Below are 27,281 nucleotides of genomic sequence, written 5' to 3'. Positions count from 1 at the left end.
TGTTCCTTGCAACATAACTTGTGTTCGTAACCCAAGTAAATCCATGGGTGTGTTACTTGTGAAAGAGGACCGTGGCTTCGTGAGAGGCAATCTTATGAAAGGGGAAAAGAGTTTGCTTTGATCATTTATGAATGGCACTATAAACTACCAAGAACGAGGAATGGCATGATCCACGTACCCATTTAGCCAACACGGAGTCTGGACCAGCATTAGACGGCGAGTTGAGGAGTGCGAATCCAGGTGGTTGTCTCCCCCATCTTTAAGAAAAGAGATTTCACTTGGTAAATAAATAGGGAAAATTATAGAAACTATTTTTCAGTATCGATTAGCGGCAATCGAGATTAAATCCACAGAGATCACGGAGGCTGCATTATGTTGTACTCAGAAATGTCAAGAAATCAAAACATATTAAAGATTAGTAACAACCATACTATGATCATCGAGCACAAGTGACATCCAATTACAAGGAAAGTATTCTGCGAAGTACATCTGATAGAAGAAAATTATGCTCGGAAGTACGACTTTGCAGTATCATGCACAGAACCAGTCCATTTGAGGTTTCATTATAGGGTGAAATTTTTTTGGAAAATGGGACAATGCCTATGGTTTCACCTTGATGAGAGGTGCAATTTATGTCAAAGAAATATATAGATCAGACTGGAATAAAGCTCAAACTAGCCATGTCTCAGAGAAAACAGTTAGGTGTAAACCCTCAAGCATTTACCAAAATCAAGCCTAGCACAAATTTTCTTCGAATATTAGTGCACAAAGAGCATTTTAACCAATCGAAGCTTGAATTGCTGGTCCTGTTCATGCTTGTTCCCAGCCTAGCAATCGAAGCTTGAAGTGCCACGACTTTGAATAGGATTTACATGACTGCAGCATAAAAATGACGATTTCGATTTGATATCACTGTGCAAGTGGTGAGTTCATCTAATCGGTGGAGGTTTAATTGGAGCAATACTAGCTGCTGTAAGCTGATGGTTTGAGCAAAAGCTGACAGAGAGATGATCCATTTAAGGGGAAAAATATATTGTAGTACACAAAAAGGAAATAGAAAGGGATTAAATGCCGCTGGCCCAGAAACAACCTTTAATCTCAAATGAAAAAAACACGGTGTCTGTTTTTCGTTAGACATGAACACCCCCACTATATTCCGCATTAAAGTACCTTGTCTTTATCATCCCCTTCACATCATCACGTATACCTTTATCTCCTTGGACCAATATTTGTGTACGCCAGAATAAAGAGAACAATGCCTCATTCAATTTATGGCTTCAATTCAATCCTTTAAATCAATATCTTGAGATTAAACTATTCAAGAAATCATTATTTTACAACATGGAAAATAATGAAAACAGAGTAGTACATGTGGACTAATACTGACATGCACTGTTCAATAATAACAATGGAAAACATTATAAAAAGTAAATACAAGGAAAACCAAACAGTTGATTGCAGTTTTTTTTTTTTTGGGTTTCCTTGATTTGTATTAATTGCTCTCATGATATTCTCAGTGACCTCTGGTCATTGATGAACTTTACAATTCACATCATATCTAGGGTATGGTCACCTACAACAGCTGCCTTTCTAAATCATTTCATTAATCATGAGGTAAAACTATCAGTCAAAAAAGGATCATATACGATAACATCCAGGTAGCTGGATGATTGGTATCAGGGACGGTCCCTACAAGAAAACTGGAATCCAAAGATTTTTGGATGTTCTTCAAAATATTATCCCGCGAAGAATCCAACACATGCGAAAAGGCGCATATAGCAGGGTATCCACCTCATCGGGCTAACCAACATTAACAGGAACATTATAAGCAGAAGGCAAGATAAGAGAGGCTGACAAGGCGATTGTCTTATGTTTGAAACACAAAGATTGACTGACCTGGCATGAGTTTGGCCATCAAACCCCTTCTGATTTCCCAACCCCTCAAAGCAAAAATATCGGCGAGGAGTTCTGATCGATGTAAGATGACGGCATCGTAGACCGCATCGGAACGCCAGCAACGGGAGCAACGGCGAAGCGAAAAGCGAGTTGAAGAGGACGAGTAATCGATGGTTTGAAGAAGAACAAGAAAAAGCGAGCGACCGAGCGAGAGAGAGAGATAGGGAGGCCGTTGCAGAGGGAACGGGCAAGCGGTTCTGTCTCAAGTACTTAATTATCACGTGTATCTCACGTGCAATCAAACGCAACATATAGCGGGTTACGAGGGTACCATCAACGACCGTCCGCTATCCAAAAACATCAAACGCGGCAAATCACACGGCTTGATCAATAGAAAAGCAATCTCAAACTTGATTAATAGGACGCTGGTCCAATAGGAACTAATTTGATTCGATTTGACCACTTTGATCCAAAGTGAGTTGAAATTGAATTAAAATTCTCAAAAGTCAAACTAAACAAGGAAAAAAATAATATCACTTATGCAAGCTTGCCTCGCTTCCATCTTTCCAGCAATCTCACGAAGAAACTTGACGAACTATTTCTTCTTCTTTTTTCAGCTTAAAGCCATAAAATATAAATAAAATATATGTGAATTAAAAAAATTAAATTAAAATTTTTATACCTTTGTGGGAAGATGTTGTCCTAGTTAGCTCGATGTAGTTTTGGCATGTATGCATAATGGTGTTCGAGGAATTACTAAGGTAAAAAATGTCGAGAGTATTATCTATACGAATATAGAGGTTAAGAGGTTTTCCAATCTAATCCCTTTAAGGCTCAAGTTAGTTACATAAGAAAGGTAAATATAGTATGAGTCATAAAAGATAACCCTATTTAAAGTGAGTTTTTATACATTGTAATAAATGAGCATAATATTCTACAAAGAGGCAACCTTCAACTACCTCTAACCATCTCAATTCAACCTCTTATCTGTATAAGCAACAAGGGTAAAGATAACTTATAATTATCTGTTTTGAGTTTATATCCATATGGACAGACTAGTGGGGGTAGCTTTTGTCACCTTCTTCTAGCCTGAATGTTACGTAAAGGCTAAATATTATATAGTGATTTATTATTGATATTCTCCCTATCATATGTCGTCCCCCCCCCCTCTTCTCAAAGGTGTACTTCGGGAGCTCTTTAGTGAGGGTCTTGAAGCGTGATGTCTAGCTCATCTAAAATATTAATTTTATTCTTCTTTGATTGCTTTTCTGAAAGGGAGTAGGGGTACCCAACTAACATACCTTAAGCACACCCAAAGGAGATTAGGATAATGCTCGACCTCTATACCTTGGGTGGTGAGGGGGTCGGTATTGCTCGGCCTCTATGCCTCAGGTGGTGAGGGGTCAAGATGCACAACTTCTAGACCTTAGATAATGAGGGGCGTCGAGGCACTCGACCTTTCCACCTTGAGCAACGAGATGGTTGGGGCACCTGACCAGAGTTGAGTTTTTTTTATCCACGCACTTTAGGCATTTTTTTTCTTGATCTGAGTTGTCTTTGAGCTACATTGGGGTTGATTCTTAGCATGTCTCTTAGTGATCATGCGAATACTTTGACATTCTCTCGAAGGAAGTTGATGAGTTTCTCATGTCTCTCCTCGAGAAACGTCGCATTGATCTTAATAGTTTGATCGAGTTGAGCTTTATCTAGATGCACCTTGATTATTAGCTCTACTGGCTTAGGATGTGGGGTAAACTTGGTAATGTCTTGAGAGTTCATATATGATTCTTCATATCAGAATTTATGAAATAGGGAAACCATCATCAAGTAGCATTAATGCAACTTCTTTGGGTTACTTCTTAGCTCTTCGATAGTAGCCCTCGTCGGGAACTTCATTATCATTTGGTAGTTGACACTATCGCCCTCGATCTGTTAAATGTGAGTTTATGTTCACATTATACGCCAAGGGGATATCTATCATTATAAACTTAGTCGATATTATTTTGGAGTAGGGCTTGCCTCCGAATATGATGTGTAAGTTCATAGTCTCGAGTGGCATTGTGGAGTTACTAGTGAATCCCATCAATAACAAAGTTATTGGGGTAACATCATTAGTTAGCAACTCAAATTTAAAAAAGAAAATCAAAGTACAGGATATCAGTAGGGCTACTTGTATCAATCTTGACCCTCTTCATCTAATTATTAATCATCCTCACATAAACCACTAAAGCATCATTGTGATTTGGGTTAAGGTACTTTGCTTAATCCTCTTTGAAAGTTATCTTCGAGTCACCCTTTATTATTAAGCGCTTTTTAATAGTAGTTCAAGCATAAGCCTTATAGGCTAAATAGTTGTCCCACCACCTCTTCCACTTCTAATAAGGGTTTTTGTGCTTTTGAACAAACCACCGGAGGTATTCTTAAAGTATGAACTCTTTAATATGCTTTTTTAAGTTATAACAATCTTCAGTGCCATGAGCATAATATTGGTAGAATTGATAATACTTAGATATATCTTTTTTTTGTCAATGGGTTCTTCATTGGGTGAGGATCCCGTAAGAGCCATTTCTTTGTTATCTATAAGAAAATTTTAGTTCTAATCATATTTAAGATTGGTCAACTCGGATCTCAGGTAAGGTATCCTGGGTCATTCATTTCTCCTATATCGAGGTGATCTTAGGATTGGGGTTGATTATGGTTGCTCTTGCTTCGACCTTTGCGTGACTCTTCATGCTTGCTCGAGACCATTATCTTGATGATAATGTATTAATTGGACTTTTAGAGTACCTTAGGTACAATCGTCATTGATGATCTCTCTATCAACTGATAAAAAAAAAACAATAGGGCTTAATCCCCATCATAAATGTTTATATAACAAGTAATGGATGGGCATTTGTTATACCTAGAATCTCATTTTTGAATTGAGCGATAAAGTTTACGAGCATCTCTTTCTCCCCATATTTGAGACTGAGGAGTGTTGCCACTAGTTGTTGATGGTTTATGTTCCTGATGAAGTACAGCACGAACTCCCTCGTTAGTTGAGCAAAGAGAAAATGGAAAATGACTTTAAATGAGTGTATTATTCCCGTGCTGAATCTCTTAATGTGGTTGGGAAGATGTGACACATTATAGTATCCGAGATGCCATATGAAGATATCTGAGTATAAAAAGCTATAATGCGCTTCATCGGATCGACACTTTCATCCGAGATAAAAACTCGCTAAAATTAATTCTTCCTAGATTTTCTAGATGAATGATGATCAAGGTGAGGTCGACTAATGCTTCCCCCATTTAATTATTGAAATTCTCATTATATCTTTTTCAAATATTGGTTCATTTATTATAATTAAACATGCAAGGAGTTCTTTATTGAATCTACTGATTAAGCCTCGAAACCAAGCGAGATAAACTAAGAGTAATGTGACTCATTGAATTCTATGGTCCAGAACCAAAGTGTCCCCTCGACTAGTGATTCGATAAGTCTTTAGGGTGTTAACATAGCGTTGGGTTAGACAACGGTAGAATTGGAGACTACAATCGAAACCTTTTTATAGTGTAGATTGAGACCATGCATAGAATGATTATGTGCTTCCTCGGTACAAAAATGAGATAATTTAGCATCCAACCTGAAAAACATAAGAGTAATGATTAATTGAGTGATCTTACTATGTAATTGACTCTGGGTCAGTTGCCACATCATCTAATAAGAATAATATATTATCGTCATTTGGTAAAATGAGATTAGGAAGCTATTGATACTTGTTTCATCCTCCCATGTCAGTTCTTAAAACTTAACATGGTCAATTGGATGCGGCCTATATGTTTTGCAGTAGCATGATTTAGCCTTGTTTATTTTGTTTTGATCAGGCCGATGACATTCACGCAGTAACGTTCTTTCAATGGCGATCAATTGGATGTGGCATATATGTTTTGATTTAGCCTTGTTTATTTTGTTTTTATCAGATCGACGACATTCGCACAGTAACGTTCTTTCAATGGCGTCGACTCTTTCACCAAATTGGTCCACACAAGCCAAAGGCGAGACAACCACACGTACATAGTAGTTAGGACGAAGGATACGATCCCGTCGGCAGCGTCCCCACTCGTGGCTTCGTAGTCGATGGATCCGATGGCCAATATACAATTACCAATTACATGATTGGAATCGGAGATGAGGAGACATCCAATTAAGCATCCGACCCATCCACCATCCGCGCTACACGAGGCATTCTCATCCTCGATCGTATTTACCTTCGACGAAGCCGGTAGTTCTCGAGAAGCTTCTGGGTCTTCAAACTTTTTATCGTGCTTGGATCATCAAGTAGGCAACACGACCATTCGTCCCTCCGGTCCAAGGAACCGCGGGCGCATCACCAACCCCACCGAAGAACAGGGGACCATTGACCCTGACCCGTTCAAGCACACCACGTGCGGCAAATCAAGAACCGTGAAATCGTTGCGAAACGTGAACCCGGTCAGGATCCCCCACCCGGTTCCCTTTTGATTGGTGGGCGGTCGGGGCGACCGGCAAGTGGCGGGATCACATTTCACCAGTTTGTTTGGGTCCCACTAAACTCGCCCATGAAAACCGCCTCGCATTGGCGGATCCACTTTCGAGAGACTCCGTCGCTCCTGAAACATTTCAGGGGTGACATGAGTCTAACTCCTTGGTAGAAGAATTAATAGAAAAATCAGGGGAATTGATTCAGCGTTAGGAATCGAATGTAACATTTTATCTTAGTATTTTAATTTTAATTTTGGTTTTGGGTTAGTGGCCCAATGCGTGAGCCGACTACCCAGACGAACCTTCCCTCCAGGATCCGGAGTCCTCTTTCCCCTCTCCCATAAGTGGAGCGCGGAGGGAAGCACGAAGAGAGAGAGAGAGAGAGAGAGAGAGAGAGAAAGAAGAAGCAACTAAGCGTGCGCCACAAGCCACCTCTGTTTCACCTTCGCCCGCAAAACCCTAATAGCCTCCCTCTTCCTCGCATCGTCCAGATCTCTTCTCCGAACACAGATTATTCCTTGAATCTTTGTTTTCCGACCCTGCTCCTCTCCCCTCGTTCCAATGGCCGCCGACTCGCAAATCTAAATCTGATCTCTTGTTCTTTCTCTTGTTTTCCGCGTTCGTTCGCTAGACTGCGTCTCAAGATCTGGTTTCTTTTAGCTGCATTATCTGGTCCCGATCTGGCTGATCCGAGGATCGGTGCTTGTGTTTGATTTTTGGGTCTCTTGGGACCTCCATCGTTCGATTCTTTAAGGGATTCTGAGGTGATAGGAATTGGATCTGGGATTATGCATCTGATTTAGAGGCCGTGGCGATGGCGGCGTCTGGTAACGCGGTGGTGGAGTCGGAGCCAATGCAGTTCCCGATGGGCGGTGGTGCCGGGGAGGCGCCGCGGCAGTGGTATGTTGATGAGAGGGACGGATTTATCTCGTGGTTGAGGGGAGAATTCGCGGCGGCCAATGCGATCATCGATCTGCTGATCCATCACCTCAGGGTCGTCGGGGAACCCGGAGAGTACGACCATCTTGCGGGCTGCATCCACCAGCGGCGATTCCACTGGACGCCCATCCTCCATCTGCAGCAGTACTTCCCGGTGGCCGACGCAATGTACGCACTGCAACAGGTGGAATGGAGGCAGCGGCAGCAGAACCTGCAGAGGCATTCCTATGGCCCAAAAGAGAAGGACGGGAGAAAGTCCGGATTTGGGCATAGGTATGGACATCGATCCAATGGAGTTCGAGATAGCCATGGATCGCCTGCACCTGGTGCAGCTACATCTGACGGTGGGATCGCCGATGGGAGGGAGGATAAGCCGGAAACATACAATGACCCGACCCAAAAGAGTGATGCCCAAACATCAGAGGCGAAGGATTCACCAACTCAAGCTGAGAGTGATGGTAAGCGTTGATTTTGTTTCTCAAGTCTCTGACGCTACAGGATATATTTTATTTATGGCAGTACCACATATTATGGAAATTAAAGACCTTACATTTGTCATAAACAATAGCATAACTGAAATGGGATATTCTGTGGATGCATTGCCAAGTTACATTATTAGTTTAACAACAATGGATAAGATGATTTACCAATTTTGATCTCATTAACTCATGGTTTCCATGTCATAGTATTGATAAGAACTTTACATTTTTTAAATTTGTAAGAACGAATCTGGGCATATCAATGTTTCCCCTTGCTATCTGTCCTTCAATAAGACATACATTACATAAGAATATGAAGTTTCCATAGATAAACAGAGTTAAGTACAACTGTGATTATATTTTTAATAATTCCAAGATATGTTCTGATAGTTTCAGATTATGCAATTAAATACATTCAGGAATATGCGATGTACCCAGCTCGAAGTCATATTGCAGCCTAAAGGACGGAGGAAACCCCGTTGAGACAAACCCTGATGAGTCAGAACCTGCTGTAGTAGGAGATAGCCAAGCCTTAGATTGTAGAGGTATGCTTTTGCTATTCTGTAATAGCTTATTTTTGTTTGACTGCAGTCAAGGACATGATAACGATGATGACTTTACTAGAACGGCTCTAGAATTTTTAAAAATTTTTAATGCTTTTTTCTAATGTTCTGGTTTTCATGCATTTTGATAAAGTAAAAGGCATCAAATCTTCCTTCGTTGGACTTGCATGGGTATTTTGCAAAATGACAACAAAATTAAAGACATGGAAACTATTGTATTGCATGTTAATGTAGACTAGTTCAATTTCTTTTACCATGGGAATGTTCTTGGTTCATTTCGGGTTTTATGTCTTTGTCCTTAAGCAATACTCAGTATTATATAGAGTGATTTGTTTATTGTTTGAATGTTGTTTTTAAATATTAGTTATCAAGAAAAAAAATAGTTGACACTGATATGCATATTTTTAGAGTTCTATATAGAATGTAACTGAGTTGTAGGACAGTCATGGTTGGATTGTCTTTTGGATTTTTAAGATTTTTAAAATTAAGGTTAAACTGATTTTTGCCTGGCCTTCGTATATAGAAAGGTGATTAAGTAGAACAATTTAATTGTAGATAATGGTTTATTAATGATTAGATTTTTTCTTATCATTAGCCTTTATTCTCTTGTTTAATGCCTTTTTCTCTCCATTTTCTTCTCCCTTTTGTTTGCCATTCCTCCTGTTAAACGTCTGTTTTTGTTAACATGGAATTTTCTTGAGTCTCCTTTATTTGTTGTCCATGCAACCTTTTATTCTCTTGTTTAATGTCCTCTCTCCATTTTCTTCTCCCTTTTCTTTGCCATTCCTCCTATTAAATTTCTGTTTTCTTTAACATGGAATTTTCTTGAGTCTCCTCTATTTGCCATCCATGCAACCTTTTGTTATGACAATCCTTAAAATAGTAAGCAATTTGTAGATGGATAAAACAGTAAATGTATTTGAGAAAAGGAATGCGGAGATAAACATATCAACATAATCATATTGATGCCTATTGGTCTTGTGTATAATATGTTAATTCGATTTCAAATCTTGAAGAAGATTTAGACAATGAAGGATTCAGAAGAGGCACACAAACTATTGCTACATCATAAATGTTGAAGATTGTTTGGCCTCATGAGGATTCCATTGTGAAGAAACAAGATGTTGCAAGAATGGTAAAAGCTGATGATATGCTATGCAAGGAGAAACATGAAAATAGTGTATACTGAGCATCTAATTGGTAAAATAATGGTAAAATTTTCAATTTTTTTCTTACTGCAAATTTCAAGGCCCTAGTGGGAGAATTTGAAGGGCAAATAATGCCGATCTATTGGTTCACCCACCAAACAATGGGGACCTCCATGTTAGTTTTCATCAATCCCTGGTTCTTGAATCCTTATTCTTAATTGAAGAGTCATGGGAATTTGATCGCAGATAGGGAAAACATTTTGGTGCAACCTGAGTTCATTAGGGTTTACCTTAGTCTGGAAGGGGTTTTGGTTGCTTTTTCCCAGTTTTTATTGTCAGATTTGCTTGTCTTATGAGCCCACAAAGGTTTCAGGTTAATGTAAGGATGAAAGTCTATTTGGAAGGATTAAAATTGATATTTGTTTTTTCATATTGAAGTGGGATATAATTGAGTCTTAAACTAAGTCTTGATTGTTTAGAGGTTCAACTATCTTTTTCTTTTTACAAAGCCTTGTCATGGTCTACTTAGATTTTGTTTGATGTATGGTTAAGGAAGACATGCTTTATTGACATGTAGATTACGAAAATGATGTATTCTTGGTTGGAGATCTTCTTTAATGCTTCTATTGCTTACATTTTTATTTTGCCTCTCCTTTTCCTTGACTACAGTTGTCTTATTTATCTCTTTTCTGTTGACAATACTAATCTGCTGGAAGAAAAGATACATGTTTCTCTTTAATTGTCTTTCTTACCTTGTCAAACTGTTTCAAATATCTGATAGAGAAAACAGTGTTCAAACTTTCCCTTTTTCAAAAAACTTCTGTTTGCTTACATTGTGAACTTTTGTCACATCTTTATTACAGCCTGTAGGTTCACACATGACAGAGAGAACGATGTATATCATGCAAGGATGAAGGACATATAAATCGAATCAAAATTGTTTTCATCAAACTTGTGATTTGTGAAGTGTATAGAAGAAATATGGTCTGATTTTTGAAGCTCAAAGAAGAAACGTAAAGGGTATAGAAGTTTGATAACTTATCATTAAGAGATTTTGAAGATCTAGAAGAAGTTTAGGAATCCAAAAAATAAACCAAGGTAGCAATGGAGTTATTAGCAGAATACGGAAGGCCTTCCATCTGAAGAGAGCAGCATGAAAATTATATCTATTGTCAATAGATGGACTATAGTTACCTAGAATGTGGTACATTTCGGGTTGTTGTGAGGGGTATGCCACCTAGCTTTATGCTAGGCATTGTAGGATTAGCTTATTTGTTAGTTCAGACAATGGTACATTTTGGGTCACTTTGCTTCTCTTGCAAGTAGGTAAGATAGTTCGGTAGAAATGCATGGGTCTCTGTCAATGCAGGACATGGAGGATCAACTATGCAGCCAGATCTCTGGAAGAAGACAAGATATTTTGGTACTGCTAATTAATTATGCTTCTAATTGGGTCAACAATAATGATCATTGAAGATTTAAAAGCTATAGAATAAATTTATATTGTCATTTTGTGATTTTTTTAAAAGAATCTGGGAGTAGGAATGCTATGAATTTCCTTTGCCTTTAATCAATTCGTATCTATAGTTTGAATAACATTAATGAGGTTTGATCCTCTATTTCGGCCATAGATCATAAGGTTGGTGTCAATACCGGCACGAGATGATATGACCGCAATCAACAAGATTGGTTGAACTGGATTTAAGCTATTGAAATCAACTGAAAAATAATTCAAAAATAAAATGACAAAATTATTACGAATTTTAATTTATTATTTTCTCTCTGATTTTTATCAAGAACACCATGTATTTTAGTGCTAATTTTCTCTAGTCTATATTTGTTTGCCAATTACCATCATGTTCATCAGTGTTTTTTCCTTCTTTAAATTGTCGTTATCGTTTTAGTTTTCAATAGATGGAGAATTTAAAATAGAATTATTTTTTTGACATTTTACTTTTTTAGGAACTTGCAATGGTTCTGTCAATGGTGATTCAGATATTACTTCAAATCAAGATGAAAATCAGAAAGCCATTTCAATGCCAAAGGAATTTTTGGCCAAAGAAATAAGTGATGGCATGATGGTATGATCTTATATATGAATAAGAAATGTTCAAGAGCTTCATGTAAATGAAAAAAATGTCATTTAGCATTATGGTTCAACCAAGAAATTAAACCAGAAAACAAAATCTTGTAGGTTAATGTTGTTGAAGGACTGAAGCTTTATGAAGATTTGCTGGATAGCTCAGAGATCACCAGACTTGTTTCACTAGCCAATGAAATGAGAGCTGCTGGTCATAGAGGAGAACTCCCAGGCAAGCTAACCAATTACCTGTTTCCTTATGTCTTGAAGGATGAGACAATAATCTTCTCGGATGTATTTACACTATAATTTTAATATCTTGATTTGGGATTTATTTACAAATGTATGCTTTTATATAATAATCAAGTTCTTAAAATAATAGCATATAACTGATCAGAGCTTTTCTTTCCTGGATAATAATATAATCTTAGGACTAAAGGGAATGATTTCTATATGATTTTTGCGAGAGTGTGAACTAATCCTGTGAAACTTGTCTTGCAATACAAATTTTGAAGGATGCTACACTTATTTTTCCTGCCTTTTTTACTAAGAATCAAAACAATGCTATACTATGAGCATATATATATTTAACTAAATTTGCATTTCAAGGATATAAGCTGATATCATTGGTTTCTGCTCATCATGCTTAAATGATGGATTTGAAAAACATGGTGCCTACTTTATTTATTGCTGCAATATTGTCTCATTTAACGCATTAAAGATTGTCTAACACAAATTTTACAATCAAATGTTATGGACTGACAATCATCAGACATAAAGGCCTAGAGATCAATTTAGAGAAGCTTGCTCTTGACATTGTATATTCATAATAGATTAACAGATCTATGGTTTTCAGACAGTATTTAGATATTTTTTGCAACAGGAATTGGAAAGATGCCTACTGGACATTTTGTAGAAAAGGTTATATGGAACATGTTTGTTGGGGTTTCCTTGGATTTGTTAGCCAGCGGAACTATCTCCCATAGTATGAGGACCAATTTTTTTTCCATTTCATATAGACAATTCTTTTGTTGTCTGAATTATATTACAAATTTTAGATTTTTAGGTAGTTGTCCATTGTGGTGACAAACATGACAATCTTTTCTCGATAAGGAAGTATAATACAAATACTCATACCTTGTTAAAGATTTTTTTCCCAAAAAACCTGAAATTTTTTAATGCTTCAAGTAGTTTTTTGAAATAATTCCAGATTTTGTTAGCTGCTACATTTTACACTTGCAAAAATGAAAAGCAGGACAAACACTTGCAATACTGAAAAGGCCAATGAGGGGGCATGGAAGGGAAATGCTTCAGTTTGGCATTCCCATTAGTGAGGGACCTGCAGAAGATGAAAACACAACTGTGACCTCTGGAGGTAAAGTCTGCCTTGATGACAAAAAAATTGTATTGTTTTCCTTTAGATGAAATATAAAATCCTCTTTATGTTGAATGCAAAACTTTCAGAAAGAAGGGTAGAGGCCATTCCTAGCTTACTACAGGATGTGTTTGATAACTTGGTTCAGCTACAAGTTTTGCCAGTTAAACCTGATTATTGCATTATTGACTTCTTTAATGAGGTGAGGAAATTTTATACATTTGTGATGCTCTGGAAACTTGTTTAAATGCGAGCTAACATGGGGTGCTTCTGTAAAGGGGGACCATTCACAACCTCGAACTTGGCCTCCTTGGTATGGAAGGCCTGTCTGTAACTTATTATTGACCGAGTGCGATATCGTATATGGCCGAGCAGTAGAATCAGATCACAGGGGAGACTACAATGGTTCTCTGAAGCTCTCTCTCACTGCAGGGTATGGTTTCTTTCACCAGAATTCTCATTGTACTTGTTTCTTCAAGTTTCAATCTGAGAAATGATTAGTAGGTGATTTAGTTTGTTTTTTTTATTTGCTTTTGATTAATCAACTATTTCATTGTTTCTCCTGTTTAGGTGTGTAAAGTCTGTTGAGAATTAAAATAAAAAAAATACTGAATCAGTTTACATAAAATATCAAAAAAGGAGAGTCAAAATCTTTAGTACTTTGGTATCAATGAGTTGGAACAGTAGTTACGAATGATTGAAACATTTCACTATTAGCAGGAAATTTTTGTCTATTCTAGTAGTCTCTTGAAATTTTTGAAAATGATATTATTTTTAGTCCTATGCAATCCACTGTTAGTGAGTTCATAACTCAATTTATTTGACAATGAACACGACAAATTCAAACTTGATGACTCAACAATGAGCACTCATGATAGAACCAGAACTGGGTATAACTTACGAGGCAAGCTGGTAACCTGGTTATTAATAAGTGCAACCTTTGAGTTGTGTTTCTTCACTTTACAGAATATCTTCTTTAAACAATTCTCCATATGAGACAAACACCTCGTAAACTACCAATTACCATCCTCTTTCGACTATCATCAACTACTGGATCTGACTTTCAAAAGTTGTCATGACTTGAAAACTACAAAGAACCTTAAAATAGTGGAAATCTTCATTTCTGCTCAGAACTGATAATTGAACGATTCCTCCCCTAGACAACTCTTGATCATTATAAACTGATATTTTATGTCCCTTAACAATAACTCACCTTGAAACTAAATTGCAATCTTAGCAGTCATATGACACTTTGAAATAGCATAAAGGTTCTTTTCATACACCAAATCCTTAAACTGCAAAGAAGCCGTGTGATTGTCTTATTGACTTCATTAAATTATATTTCTAGGTTTACAAAAGAGAACATCTATTGCTATTGCATTTTAACTATTTATAAGTTGGAAGCAACTAATAATGCTAAAAATCAATGTTGAGCTGAGCCATATCCTATCAGGAGACTGAGATATCAATCCTATCATATCAAATCATCATCGAGGCTTTGAAGATTTGCCCCATTAAACATTATCTAAAAACTAATATTCACATTATTTGGATATATCTTTTTTATTCATTTGACACATTGAATGGTGTAAAAAGCGATCATGCATGAAGCTATGTTCTAGATCACTTTAAGAAATAATCGATACAATTGATCTTGGTATACCATATTGAATACCAGACGGATATTATTGTTTTGATATTCCTATATTATTCTCAAATCAAATTTCATTCTATACCAGTAAAGTTACTTAAATCTTTTTCATTTGCTGCTTACTTTAACTAAAAAAGATTTTTTTTTGCAAACATCTCATCTCCATTACTCAAAAGAAAAAATAAATATCATAGAACTAGAACACATTTCTGAAAAGGCCAAAACAGGTCATAATTGCAGGTAGGATTGTTGTGGTTGAATTATGATACAATAAAACACTTCTTTGATATGTCATAACCTTTTTTTGTTTTATATTTATTGGCATTCCAGGGCTCTTCTCGTGATGCAAGGGAAAAGTGCAGATCTAGCCAAACGTGCTATCCCTGCCCTCCGCAAGCAGCGATTCCTTTTAACATTTGGAAAATCCCGACCAAAGAATACTCTACCAACTGTACATCCTGCCTCAGGCCTATCATCAGTTAGGTCACCAAATTTCTACCGTCATCCATCAGGTCGTAAGTACTATGGAGACATCCCCACTACTGGAGTCCTACAAGCGCTGCCATTCCATTCTCAAAACATGCCACCTCCAAATGGAGCCCAACCGGTGTTTGTGACACCTCCTGTGGTAGCTTCTACCGCTGTGCCTTACCCTACACCTACTATGATGGCACCTACAACGGCTGGATGGACGGTGGCAGCTCCTCCTAGGCACACAGCTCCTCAAGTCCCTGTTCCTGGCACTGGAGTGTTCCTTCCCCCTGGATCTGTTCATTTGCCTCCATCTCAACAATTTTCAGTGGCTCCAATCTCGGTTGCAGCTAGCTATACTCCACATACATTTGCATCACCTGAGAGCAATGGGGTGGAGAAACCAAGTTGTAACAATGATGCTTCTCCAAAGATCTCTCCGAGGACCTCTCCAAATAGTATTACAGATTTGACTGGGCCTAAGCTGGAAAACAATGGATGCTTGAGCGCTGGTAATGCTGCCCCTGATGAAGAACAACAAGCCGTTGCCAAGAAGTTTGTGAACAAGCTCACAGAAAATGTTGCCAAGTCAATGAACGAATAGAGACAGAAGAGGGTGAGAAAAAAAGCTCTTTTTGAGCACCAGCCAGATGGTCAGGAAATTGCAAAGGTATTTTTGGAGCAAATGTAAAGAGCGGCACAGGAATCACTAAATCACCTCTTATCCTTTTTTGCATGTTAAGAATTGATCAAACCTTTCTTTTAAGTTTTGTAGTGTTTTTGGGACTTTTTGTTTTATATTCAACTGTTAAACTTGCACTACTGACTTATAGCAAATGATGGCATCTTAAACTTAGTAGGATTCTTTTAGTACAATCTTGACTTTGATGCCATGATGCATAGACTCAGGAGAGTAAATATTCTACCAGAAATCAGTAGTGAATTGAGTGCTTTCAGGGCTTGTTTGATTGATTATTGCTCTTTAAACATAGTTGGGCAATAGTTGATGCCTTTGATTTGGATTTAATTAATGCTATTCACGAGCAGCAGCAGCACTTCTTATAGATCTTGTGCCTGTTATCGTTTCCAGACTGCTGCACCACGAGGAATTCAATTCCTCTCTCAACAATTGGCAGATTGACATTATGAATTCTCGTCCCTCGAGATCAATATCTGTGCCTTTTGGTTGTCATCGAGGGAACTTAGGCTCTTAATCCGCATGTAATAGACTTGTTCCAGTTTTGTTTACATATTTGACAAGATGTAGTACCTCCATTATTTTGGTTCCTTCTAAATGTTATACTAGATTGACTACCAAAATCACACTCCCATGTCACATGCTCTAGGACAATATCCGTCTAACACATTCTCCCATGGAGGTATGATGTTAAGTGCACATCAGATGCAGCTTGTGTTTCATGTGCATGTCTGACAGAACAACGCCACAAGTGCAAAAACAATGGCTACGAGACGATGCTTTTGGAAACAAAGAAGCATAAAAGGATATATCAAACCACGGTTGTTTAATATAAACATAGACCGGTAAGGTCCGTTGAGATAATTTGTTGTCCGTATACCACAGCTTTGCCTTCTCTTCTCCCTTGCCTTGAAAGCTTAAAACTTCGAAGCAACACCTCCATTCAAATCATGTAAAAAACATAAAGAGCTTGGAGGCAAAATTAGAATGTGTGTATCTATCCTTGAAGGGCGACTTGTGACGAAACACCATAAATGCCAACCAAGGGAATATAACCTGTGGCCAAAGGAATGGTGTATGACTTCTAATAAACTATTATATTTGTATCCCCAAAATTGATTGGTTATCGGTGGTCGAAGGATTCGTCGAGACAAAGAGGTTACATTGTTTATAACCGTTACGGTATTCACTGTTATATTGGCATGTTCAATAAAAATTATTCGATATATACTGTTTTATATGGTTTATCACAGCCGTTACTTCAAGATTTCTCAACAGAACACACCGACCTCCCGGATGACAAGAAATCCCCGGCGCCCATACGCCGCATTAAGCCACGTGTCAAGCGAACACGACCTCTACTAGACACGTGGTCCACTAACCGCCACCGGCTCTACGTTCCATCAAACAAAAGCAACGCCCTTTCCGGAGCCGAAAAATTCTGCGGCGCCAACATATACTCCTCGAAAAGGTACCTACTCCGATACCTTTCACTTCCCGTCCTGTGGGGCCCGTTCGACCTCTCGCTTTCTGTGGCCTACATTTCATAATGCACGTGCACACGTCGAACCGGCGGTTTTCCTCCACGGCGTTCCTTTGGCTTCGGCGCCGGCGTTAAAAGAGCGACCCGAAGGCGAAGCATCAGTCGACGCCTTCTCCGCATCCCTCGGTCGGTCGTTTCCTTTTGGTGTTGTTTGAACCCCTACAGATTAGGGACCAACAACTCTCGGTTCGTCTCTCCGATCAAGAAATAAAAGAATTGGAATCTTCTGGGGGATAAAAGCTTCGATTTTTCCACCCCACCCGCTTTGTCATCCCCTACCCTTCTTGTTGTTGATTTCTACGAGGCGCTGATGCTGACATCGGGTGCGAGCGGCCGCGTCACGGCCCTCTTCTCACTCCGCGTCCTCCGGGGGCTCGTTCTCCTCCTCCGGGCCGCCGCCCTCCTCCTCCTTCCCTTCCGATGGCGGCCGAGGTTCGTGCCGGCGGCGGAGCGGTCGGCCCCGACCCCCGCTGACGGGCGCCCGGAGTCCAGCAGCTGGAAGGGCGGGCACAGCGGGATGGTGGTGAGGGTGCCTGCCGCGATGGTGCCGCGGAGGCAGCGGGAGCAGGAGGCGGCCGGCAGGCGGGCGCTGGCGATGCGGCTGGTGGTGGAGGCGAGGAAGGAGGGGCAACGGGGGAGGGACTTCTCCATGTTCACGACGACTAGAGGCGACACTCTCTTCACTCAGTCCTGGACGCCTGTAAACAGGGAGACGAGGTAGGGTGTGAGTTCTCAAAGTCCACATGTTCTGGAGGATAAATCTTGTTCTTTTCTAATTTATCTTTTCTGTTTCTTTTCCTTTATGTGGATTTCGTATGTCGTAGAAATTTTAGGTAATCTTGCTCGTCGTGTTCGGATATTGGGCATCTATGCCATTTCTTGTATGTTCTTGTTCATGTCTGGGTTAATTTTGGAGGTTGCTTCTTGATTTTAATGAGCTTGCAACATTTCTCTAATTTTTCTTTCCCCAAAAAAAATCTCATGTCGTTGGATTGACAATCTCGGGTCACAAGTCTTGATCATGGGCTGTGAAGATAGGCAGTAACATCGGGAACATCTTTATTTCTTGCATTTCGTTGTTGATTCTTGTGATTCACGCTCCTTGCTTCACCTTGCAGTTATTTTTATTTTCATGGATGAAAAACCATTGATCCGATTGGAATTCCACCCAACTAGGATTGTTTTATAATAGATGCTTCTCTAGCTGCTAATGTACATACACAGTTTAGTGATGCTTCTCTACCCATGCTCTATGTCTAGCTATCAGTGCCAAGAAGATTACATATCTTCATATCTTCCCATTAGATGCTTATAAGCCACAACATCATGACTGCACATAGTGTGCCTTAATCAGTAGGATGTCTCCTGAAAACAAAGAAGTGCATACACTTTTATGGATATATAAAACCCATCTTACTTTGAATGCGATGGTCAAGGTTTTTTTGTTTTATTCTTGTTTGGTTTGAGGCAAAAGTCTATTTCAAATCAAATAAGCAACATTTGCATGTTGAAATTGTATCTTAAGTTCTTCCATGTTGTCTCGTTTGAATTCCTACAAATGGATCAGTTTGGTGCTTTTCTAGCTGCAATATGTTAATCGTTTCAAAGAGCTTTGTTAATATAGAGCAGGAGAGGTACTGGAAGGTTCAATGGCTTTTGCAATGACTCTAATTTTAACAACACCAGTTCCATATGACTTCAATGTGTTACCTCTCTTTTGAGCATACTCTTCTTTTTAAGAGTACGAGCTATTCAAGTTGGCCTGTTTAATGTTGCCCTTGACATAAAGAGCCTGTTGGAGCCTCATGTTTAATTTAGCTAGGTGATATATTAGACTCATATTTCTGTGATTTTAATGTAAAAAAGCGTTCTCAGTTAATTTCTATAATTTGACCAAAAGATAGATAACCACTTCTTGTTTTCAAATATTGACTATGTATTGTTATGCAGGGGTGTGGTTGTTCTGTTGCATGGATTGAATGAGCACAGGTATTGTGATAATTCAAAATCCTTTAAGTTGTACTCTTTGTCTTGTTATTTATGATCTTTGTGCGTAAGTGCATTTGTGCATCAACTGTGGTAGAGATGATTATTTAAAAGTGCTGTTGTTATCAATTTTGCAGTGGTAGATATGATCACTTTGCAAAGAAACTCAATGAGAATGGTTTTAAAGCATATGCAATGGATTGGATAGGTAAGTTCTTCCTCCGGGCTCTTCTTCATTGGTGCATTCACCTTGAGGTTGCTTTTGCTATTCATTGTTGTAAATATTACCATGTTTTTGTATAGACTATGTTTCTTGTTGCAAGTTATTTTTGTTGCAAAACTTGACTTTCTTTGCAGTAATGAGATGCTTTTACTTGTCAACAAAATAAATGAATCTTATGGCAATCCTATTTTACTTCTGTTGGCCTCAATTAAATATTAGGAACAAGCTTCTTGAGGGTTGACGTAAGGAGGTCAGATACAATTATTATCACCCTCATTCATTAGTCATGTATGGCTGCCTGTCATATGGTCAGCACTGAGAACAGAATCCATCATTGCTAGAATCATCATAATTGGATCTCATAGGCAACTACAGTGTTAAGATAAATGACTGTGACAGTTAGGTCCTTGCAATTATCCTAAACCAACTGAAATCAGAGAGGGATCAACAAATATATCTCACCTCCAACTCAGATTGTATCCAATTAAAATCAAGATAGGCACAGTCAGGTCAGTTAATCTGGTGAAGTTATGATCTTGTTTGGAGAATGGATAATACTTTGAATGAAATATTAGCAACAGTGTGACAATGGGCATAAACTGGAGTATGGAATACTTAAACATGAACAATATTTAAGGCTAATAATTTTGTTATTTCTTATGGCTTTTGCACGTTTCTGATATATTCTTGATCTCATTGTTTGTGTGTTCAAGTTAATCAGAGGCAGGTCCTGGTGTGACAGCAAGGTTGCTTGTCTGCTGTCTCGGTTTTATGGTTTCAATCATGATAGCCTATGTGCATGCAAGAGTAAAAGATGCATACACCTAGCCTCCACTGATCATACAATTGACAGGAGCCTTGTGCAATGAGTTAGGTGCATGTGCCTAACCTCCACTGATAATTCAATTAGCAAGACCGTCGTGCAATGAGTTGCTTATGTGGTCATCATAGACTAGTCATCAATGGTCATAGATTTAATGTTTGGCCTTAATCAAGGAAAGTAGGTCTGACCACAGTTCCGGAATCGGCAGTTTCAGTTCCCCCAAACCAGGAACCGGAACCGAACTGGCAAGGCTTGATTTTGGAACGAAAACCAAAACCGGCTTTTAAAATATAAAAAAATCATAAATTTATTTTTGAATAATAAAAATAATTAAAATTAATAAAACCGGTTCCAGTTCCTGAATCGCCGGTTTTGGTTTTCCAAACCTAGGAACCAAAACTGAACCGCCTAGGGTTGGTTCCGATTTAGTTTGGAATTGGCGAACCGACGAGTTGGTGCGGTTCGAGTTCAAACCGAATCGTGGTCGGGCCTAATGGAAAGGAACCTTGAGAAGTGTTGCTAACAGACCTTTTAGGATCACATGGTAGGATGAATTGCCATCATATGCTATTGGTCTAGTTGAATTGGAACTGGCAAAATTTGTTCTTGATGCAAGAGTAAAGCCATCATGTGGATGGACAGCAAACAGCTTTTCTGCGCCAGGATTATTACTGAATTTGATAGTTATGCCGAGTTTGCTTTGTGAATGATGGAAATAAATTGAAGTGCAAGTCAAACTTCTGCGAAGCATTCATGCAAAATTATGCACAGGCTTGTCAATAAATTTTGGTATTCTACAGTGTTCAATAACTTATCGCTTATTGGATATGGACTTAAAACTGTGTAACATGTACTTTTGATATAATTGCTTAATTTTGTATAATATATAGATGATATGACCTAGATGTGTTAATAAGTTAAAAATCTAATGTTGGTGATAATTCTCTTGTGGATCGCATCGGATATGCAGATTGTTCTGATTAGTTTTGTTCATAAATGTTGGTTGTCAGTTAATGACTTCTTGAGTTCTTTGTGCATGTGTATAATCTCACAATAACCTGTTACTAAAAACAGAACATATTTGTTATGTTCTGCACCTTTTGCATGCACTTGGCATTTACTTTAATATGTATTTTAACTAAATATTACAATTCTATCATGGACTTCATTTTCCTCATACCTTTCTTTATGATGATTTAAATTTTATATTGATAAGGATAAAAATATTGTGACTGGTAGAAAGAACAAAAATAGTGGTCTCTCTTTCCATTTAGGCTTCTGAAGTTGTACTACCTAATCATAGAGGAATTATGCTATGAATGTACTACCAAAATAGGTACTGCCTCATAATAACAGTTCCCCTGTATAAGTTTTGCCTAATAAAATATTTCTGGTTTGAACCTTGTTTTGTTTTGTGTTTCTCCTCAGGGCATGGGGGAAGTGATGGGTTGCATGGATATGTTCATTCCCTTGATTACGCAGTTAGTGACTTGGTATGATATCTTAACCATGGTGCCATGTCTTCTATATGCAGTTTTGTTTTTCTGTATGATAAGGCAGGCTGACAATTGTTTTTCTTTTTTTTTTTGTGGAAAAAAGAAAGCATTTCTAGAGAAGGTTTTGGCTGAGAATCCTGGGATTCCTTGCTTTTGCTATGGACACTCAACTGGTGCAGCTATTGCCCTTAAGGTAAGATGTGTTGAAATGTCAGACATTATGTTGGTGTTGACTATGTGGAAAAATCATCTCATTGACTTAAATGTATTTTGAACTATTCTTTCACCATGAATATTTGAAGGCAGCTTGTGATCCAAAAGTAGAAGGCTGGATTAAAGGTATCCTGTTGACATCACCTGCTGTGCATGTTCAACCATCCCATCCAATTGTAATGGTTAGTATTGTTTTGATCTACCTGCACATTACTAGAAAAAATATTGTCAACTTGATTATATACTACGTGGACACCACATTATATATGTTGGTATTAATGCAGCTACTACCATAGGGTTTCTAGTATTTAGGAAGCCATTGTCAAAGAATCTTTTACTAAGGGCTTACTTTGTGACTCGGTGATTATATCTGATAATGATCATGCTGTAAGAAGTAATCATCTCTGCCCACCTGACTCCAATATCATTTGGGTTTCATGTGTTCCTAGAATGTTCACTCTGTTTCTTTCCTAAAATAGGTTACTTTTCTCTAAACTGTCATATAAAACTAGAACAATAAACTTATTTTGTCAATATGAAGAACACATACCAGTTAATATTTGTTTGATGCCATATTTTTTATGACTAATTTCTATTAGTAGCTTTGAAATAAGAAAAGCTGGTTGTGTAGAATGCATTTAGATATGATACTGCTGCAAGTATGTTCAGAGTAAGAGAAAGAAATGGTGCATCAGTCGACAGCCAAAATATTGAGCTTGTGGCATCCTTACCTTATTAAAAATATGAAACATTGTATGTGGAAACAGTAAGAATCTGGTCAAAAAAATATTAAAAAAAATTTGACTCGAGTATTCTTTTCAACCTCCCTTTTGATTGGTATAATTGATCTTTGTTTTCTATTAAAACCACTGAATCATAGTACATTTATGAAAAATTTAAGGTATTCGATACGCTGCTTTGTTTCTAGGAAAAAATCGGCAGATTATATCCTTTCATTCACCTCTGCCAGTTGAAGAAATTATATATGTTCTTGCAAACAGCAAATAAAAAATGATAATACATTGTTATTGGACATCTTGTTTGTGGTAAATATTTGATAATGGTTGACTGTAGGTGTAGATGTAGTATTTCACATAACAAATGCAAGTTTGTGTGCAGAGTCTCAATGAATAATGTTTCTTTAGTATACTTCCAAAAAAACTGTTGTGAGTTTTGTTTGTAGAAGATGATAATATGACCTGGGAAATTATAAGCCATAATTCTTATGTTTTTATTTTGATAATTTCTGTTACCATATAGATCCAGGGAATTCTTATGTGTTTTAAATTGATATTCTGATGCAAATTGGAATTGGTAAGAGATGTTATTTTAGTTATCATATATGACATACATTTAGTCCTAAAGATTATATGGCTACTCATTGTTATGGTACTACCAAAATAAAAATGTCAAGGTCTGATGGTTATCTATTTGCACCTTTTTGTTAGTTTTAAAATTTTGAGATGAGATATGGTGAAGGTCTTTGATCATCGTTACATTACCTGTATCAGGTTCTGGCCCCTGTTTTCTGTCTCGTAGCCCCAAAGTACCAATTCAGTGCTGCTAATGGCGTTTCACCTGTTTCCCGTGACCCTGAGGCCCTCAGGTCCAAATACTCTGATCCATTGGTTTTCATTGGTTCTATTAGAGTTAGGACTAGATGCGAGATCCTACGCTTGTCAACCTACCTACTGCAGAGCCTGTACAAAGTTAACATCCCTTTTATGGTTCTCCATGGTACTTCTGACACACTAACCGACCCTGGAGGTTCGCAAAGGCTATTTGATTTGGCTTCCTCGACAGATAAGTCGATCAAACTGTACGACGGGCTCCTACATGACCTTCTAATTGAACCCGAGGGAGATAAGATCATGCAAGACATGATCGATTGGTTGAGCTTCAGAGTTTGATAGTTTGTTCGTGCTCAGACAAGCAGACTCAGATGAGCAGTGCTAAAATGACGATGCGGCGCCAAGTCTTAGCCAATTGTTGTTGAAAAGATAATACTTCAATGCAGCCAGTCGCTAACCAGCTGAAGATTATGATGTTGTCATAGGAGATTGAAAAATCATCTGATGTCCCCTTTCTGGTGTCGATGCATCAGCCAGGATACTAATTATTGTAATGCTATTTCGCCTGGAGCATAGGAGGGATGCCTCGTGATGTATCTTCTTTCATGTAAACAGTTCAAGTCCTTATGATTGGATTAATCTGCTACTCATCTTCATTGTAAATTGTGCTTTGTAAATTATGATTATATATAGTATATATATATAGTGTGTATATATATATATATATATATATATATATATATATATATATAATATTTATTTATTTGAGAGGGAGACAAGAAGATTAATCCTCGGAGGGTGCCGAGAGGGAGGCCCGATAGAGATAGATATGGAGATAGATGGATATGAAGATGGATTTCTTATAGGAATCGTGACGAATTGTAATAAGAGGACTCGTTAGCTGTTATAGTGTTGGGATGCTTGTCTCTAGTTGGATTACTAGGATGTGGAGTAGTTTTAGTGGCGGAATAGACCTACAATCATAAAATGGGGAACAACTAGCCTCTTCTGCGACTATGGATCAGGTGTATCGTAAGAAGCACGGACACGGAACACAACACTAATGTGAATAAGATTTAATTAATATACGTTTTATAGTATTTAGATTTAAATTTTATAAATTTAATAATATGAAAAAATAAATATCATCATACAAGTTAAAACAATTAAAAAATCTAAATTTAAGCATCCAAAATAAAAATTTATTATATCAAATAATATGTTTGATAATCTTCGAATATAATTGATATATGTTTTCTTATGACGGTTGTGGGAAGAAGTCGTTGACGTTCTGGTTAGCCCGGCGTGGTTCGGACCCATATGAGGTGCCTATAAGATGAAAACATCAAGCTCTTGATGTGCCACTTGCATGAAGATCGAGGTCTGAAGATTTTTCCCAACCCGATCTCTCATATGCCCAAGTTAGTAACCCAAGGTAGGTGAGTGTAGGCATAAGTAGTCAAAAAGTGATTCTCTCTTTCATTGTATTGAGGATGAGTTTTTATACTTGATCGTAAAGGGATAGAATATTCCACGGGGAGACAACCTCTAATTGCTTCCAACAACCTCCCCTTAGCCTTTTATCCATGTGAGTGATAAGGGGAGGGACAATTTATAACCGTCTATCCTAGACCCTTCTGTACTTGGACAAACAGACGATGGGTGGCCTTTGTCTTCTCCTTCCATCCTGGATACCACGTTGAAGCCATGTGTCGGGTGATTATTGGCTGGTGATTCTCTCTCTATCATTTGTCTCCCATAAGGTGTGCTTTAGGGGCTCTCGCTAGAGGGATCTAAAGTACGATGTCTAATTCAACCAATATGTTAAGCATATATCTTCTCGATTATTCTTCGACTTGGAGCATTAGACGAACACTTATGGGGTCGAGGGGAATCCGATCTATGCCTCGAATTGATGACCTTCATCCCTCGATAAGATGTCGCTCCTCACAAACAAGCAAATCCTCAATAGCAGATCAATCCTTGTCGAAGTGAAATAGACCTTCCTTCAAGCGTGGATGTCGAAAGTAATAGGGATCGGTTCCCCAACCTCCGTAGTTTGACAATGGTGAGAAGGGAGGGTTGGGTGCCCGACCTCCATATCTCTGATGGATTTAGGGGTTAGGTTTCCTGACCTCCCTGATTCGATGAGGACCTCAGGTGAGGGGTGCGAGGGCTATTGTCGAGTTTGTCAACTCCATGCTTTAGACAGAGAAGGGAGACAGGTTTTCCTATTGTCATGCCTTAGAGGAGGAGGGGGTCATATTCTGACCTCCACACCTCGAGTGGAAGGGATTGAGATTTCCCAACCTCTATATCTCATATGGAGTTAGGGTTGGGTTTCCTGACCTCCACGCTTTGGGTGAAGGAGGAACTCGACCTCGATGTCTCGAGCGAAGGAGAGACCTGATCTTCACCACTCAAGCGAACGAGGGGATCAAGATTTCCGGGCCTCTAGACCTCGAGTGGAGTTAGCGATCGGGTTTCTCGACCTTTATGCCTCGGTTAGAGGAGGGGGCTAGGTTTTCCACCCTCCCTAGCTCAGTGAGGACTATAGCGAGGGGTGCAGGCATTGCTAGTGGTAGTCCATTGCCGACCTATCCCTCTTCTTCTACTCGCTATCAAGGCATTCCTCATTTGCTTGTCCCCATGAGATCCATGTCAAGCAACGAGTTCATAACGGGGATGTTGCAAAGCCCCTCATCATCCACTTGCCCCTCTTCTTATGCTCACTATGAGGCAAGCTATGAGAGGAGATGAGGTGAGCTATAGGTGATGCAGAGGTGGGCTCCTCCCTTGCTTGTCCCCAAGGGACCCATTTCGAGCAACATGTCCACAACAAGGGTGCTACGAAGCACCCAATCGCCAACCTACCCCCCTTCTTTCGCTCATCATGAGGCAAGCTATGAGAGGAGCCAAGGTGGGTTACAGGTAGGCTAGAGGTGGGCTCCTTCTCTGCTCATCCCTGAGGGATCTATGTCAAGTAACTGGTCCACGACAGGGATGCTAAGAAGCACTTTGTCATCAACCTACCCTTCTTCTTATACTCACCGTGAGGCGAGCTGCAAGGGATGTAGAGGTGGGCTTCTCCTTTTCTTATCCCTAAGGACCCACATTGGGTAAAGAGTCCACAATGGAGATGCCGCCAAGCCCTCCATTACTAACTTACCCCTCTTCTTACGCTTGCCATGAGGTGAGCAATGAGAGGAGCCAAGACAAGTTGCTGGCAGTGCTAGGTAGACTCCTCTGCTTATCCCCGAGGGACCTAAATTGGCAACGGGTCTATAACGGGGATACTGCCAAGCCCTCCATCAATGACCTGCCCCTCATATCATCGATGGAACTATGTCATACAACATGTCCATAACAAGAATGCTATGAAGCCCCACATTATTGACTTGCCCCTCTTCATTTGCTCATTATAAGACAGGCTGTGAGAGGAGCTAAGGCAGGCTATAGGTGGTGCAGAGGTGGGCTCCTCTGCTCATTCCAAGAGACCCACATCGACAAAAAGTCTACAGCGAGAATGCTGCTAAGCCCCTCATCGTTGGCTTGCCCCTCTTCTTTTGCTCGTCATGAGGCGGGCTGTGAGAGGAGCCAAGGTGGGCTATTGGCGGTGTGGA

The 27,281-nt window shown here is 38.9% G+C and overlaps 2 protein-coding genes across 2 annotated transcripts; both read left to right on the top strand.

Moving 5' to 3' along the window:
• The first annotated feature begins 6,731 nt into the window (after positions 1 to 6,731).
• LOC135651609 (RNA demethylase ALKBH10B-like) lies at positions 6,732 to 15,962 on the top strand. The gene is made up of 8 exons (XM_065171822.1): positions 6,732 to 7,797; positions 8,238 to 8,363; positions 11,492 to 11,610; positions 11,724 to 11,841; positions 12,865 to 12,984; positions 13,074 to 13,186; positions 13,263 to 13,417; positions 14,966 to 15,962. The coding sequence occupies exons 1-8, from the start codon at positions 7,215 to 7,217 to the stop codon at positions 15,708 to 15,710; spliced, it is 2,079 nt and encodes a 692-aa protein (XP_065027894.1). The 5' UTR covers positions 6,732 to 7,214; the 3' UTR covers positions 15,711 to 15,962.
• A 1,437-nt stretch (positions 15,963 to 17,399) lies between these two features.
• LOC135651012 (uncharacterized) lies at positions 17,400 to 24,321 on the top strand. Its single transcript, XM_065170779.1, has 7 exons — positions 17,400 to 18,063; positions 19,297 to 19,335; positions 19,470 to 19,540; positions 21,807 to 21,871; positions 21,978 to 22,067; positions 22,177 to 22,269; positions 23,599 to 24,321. Exons 1-7 carry the CDS (start codon positions 17,657 to 17,659, stop codon positions 23,995 to 23,997), a joined length of 1,164 nt encoding a protein of 387 aa, XP_065026851.1. The 5' UTR covers positions 17,400 to 17,656; the 3' UTR covers positions 23,998 to 24,321.
• The last annotated feature ends 2,960 nt before the right edge of the window (positions 24,322 to 27,281 follow it).

The sequence above is a fragment of the Musa acuminata genome, chromosome BXJ3-10, assembly GCF_036884655.1.
Source record: "Musa acuminata AAA Group cultivar baxijiao chromosome BXJ3-10, Cavendish_Baxijiao_AAA, whole genome shotgun sequence".
Lineage (NCBI taxonomy): Eukaryota > Viridiplantae > Streptophyta > Magnoliopsida > Zingiberales > Musaceae > Musa > Musa acuminata.
The sequence above is the reverse complement of the archived record's forward strand: the minus strand, read 5'-3'. Positions and strand labels throughout refer to the sequence as shown.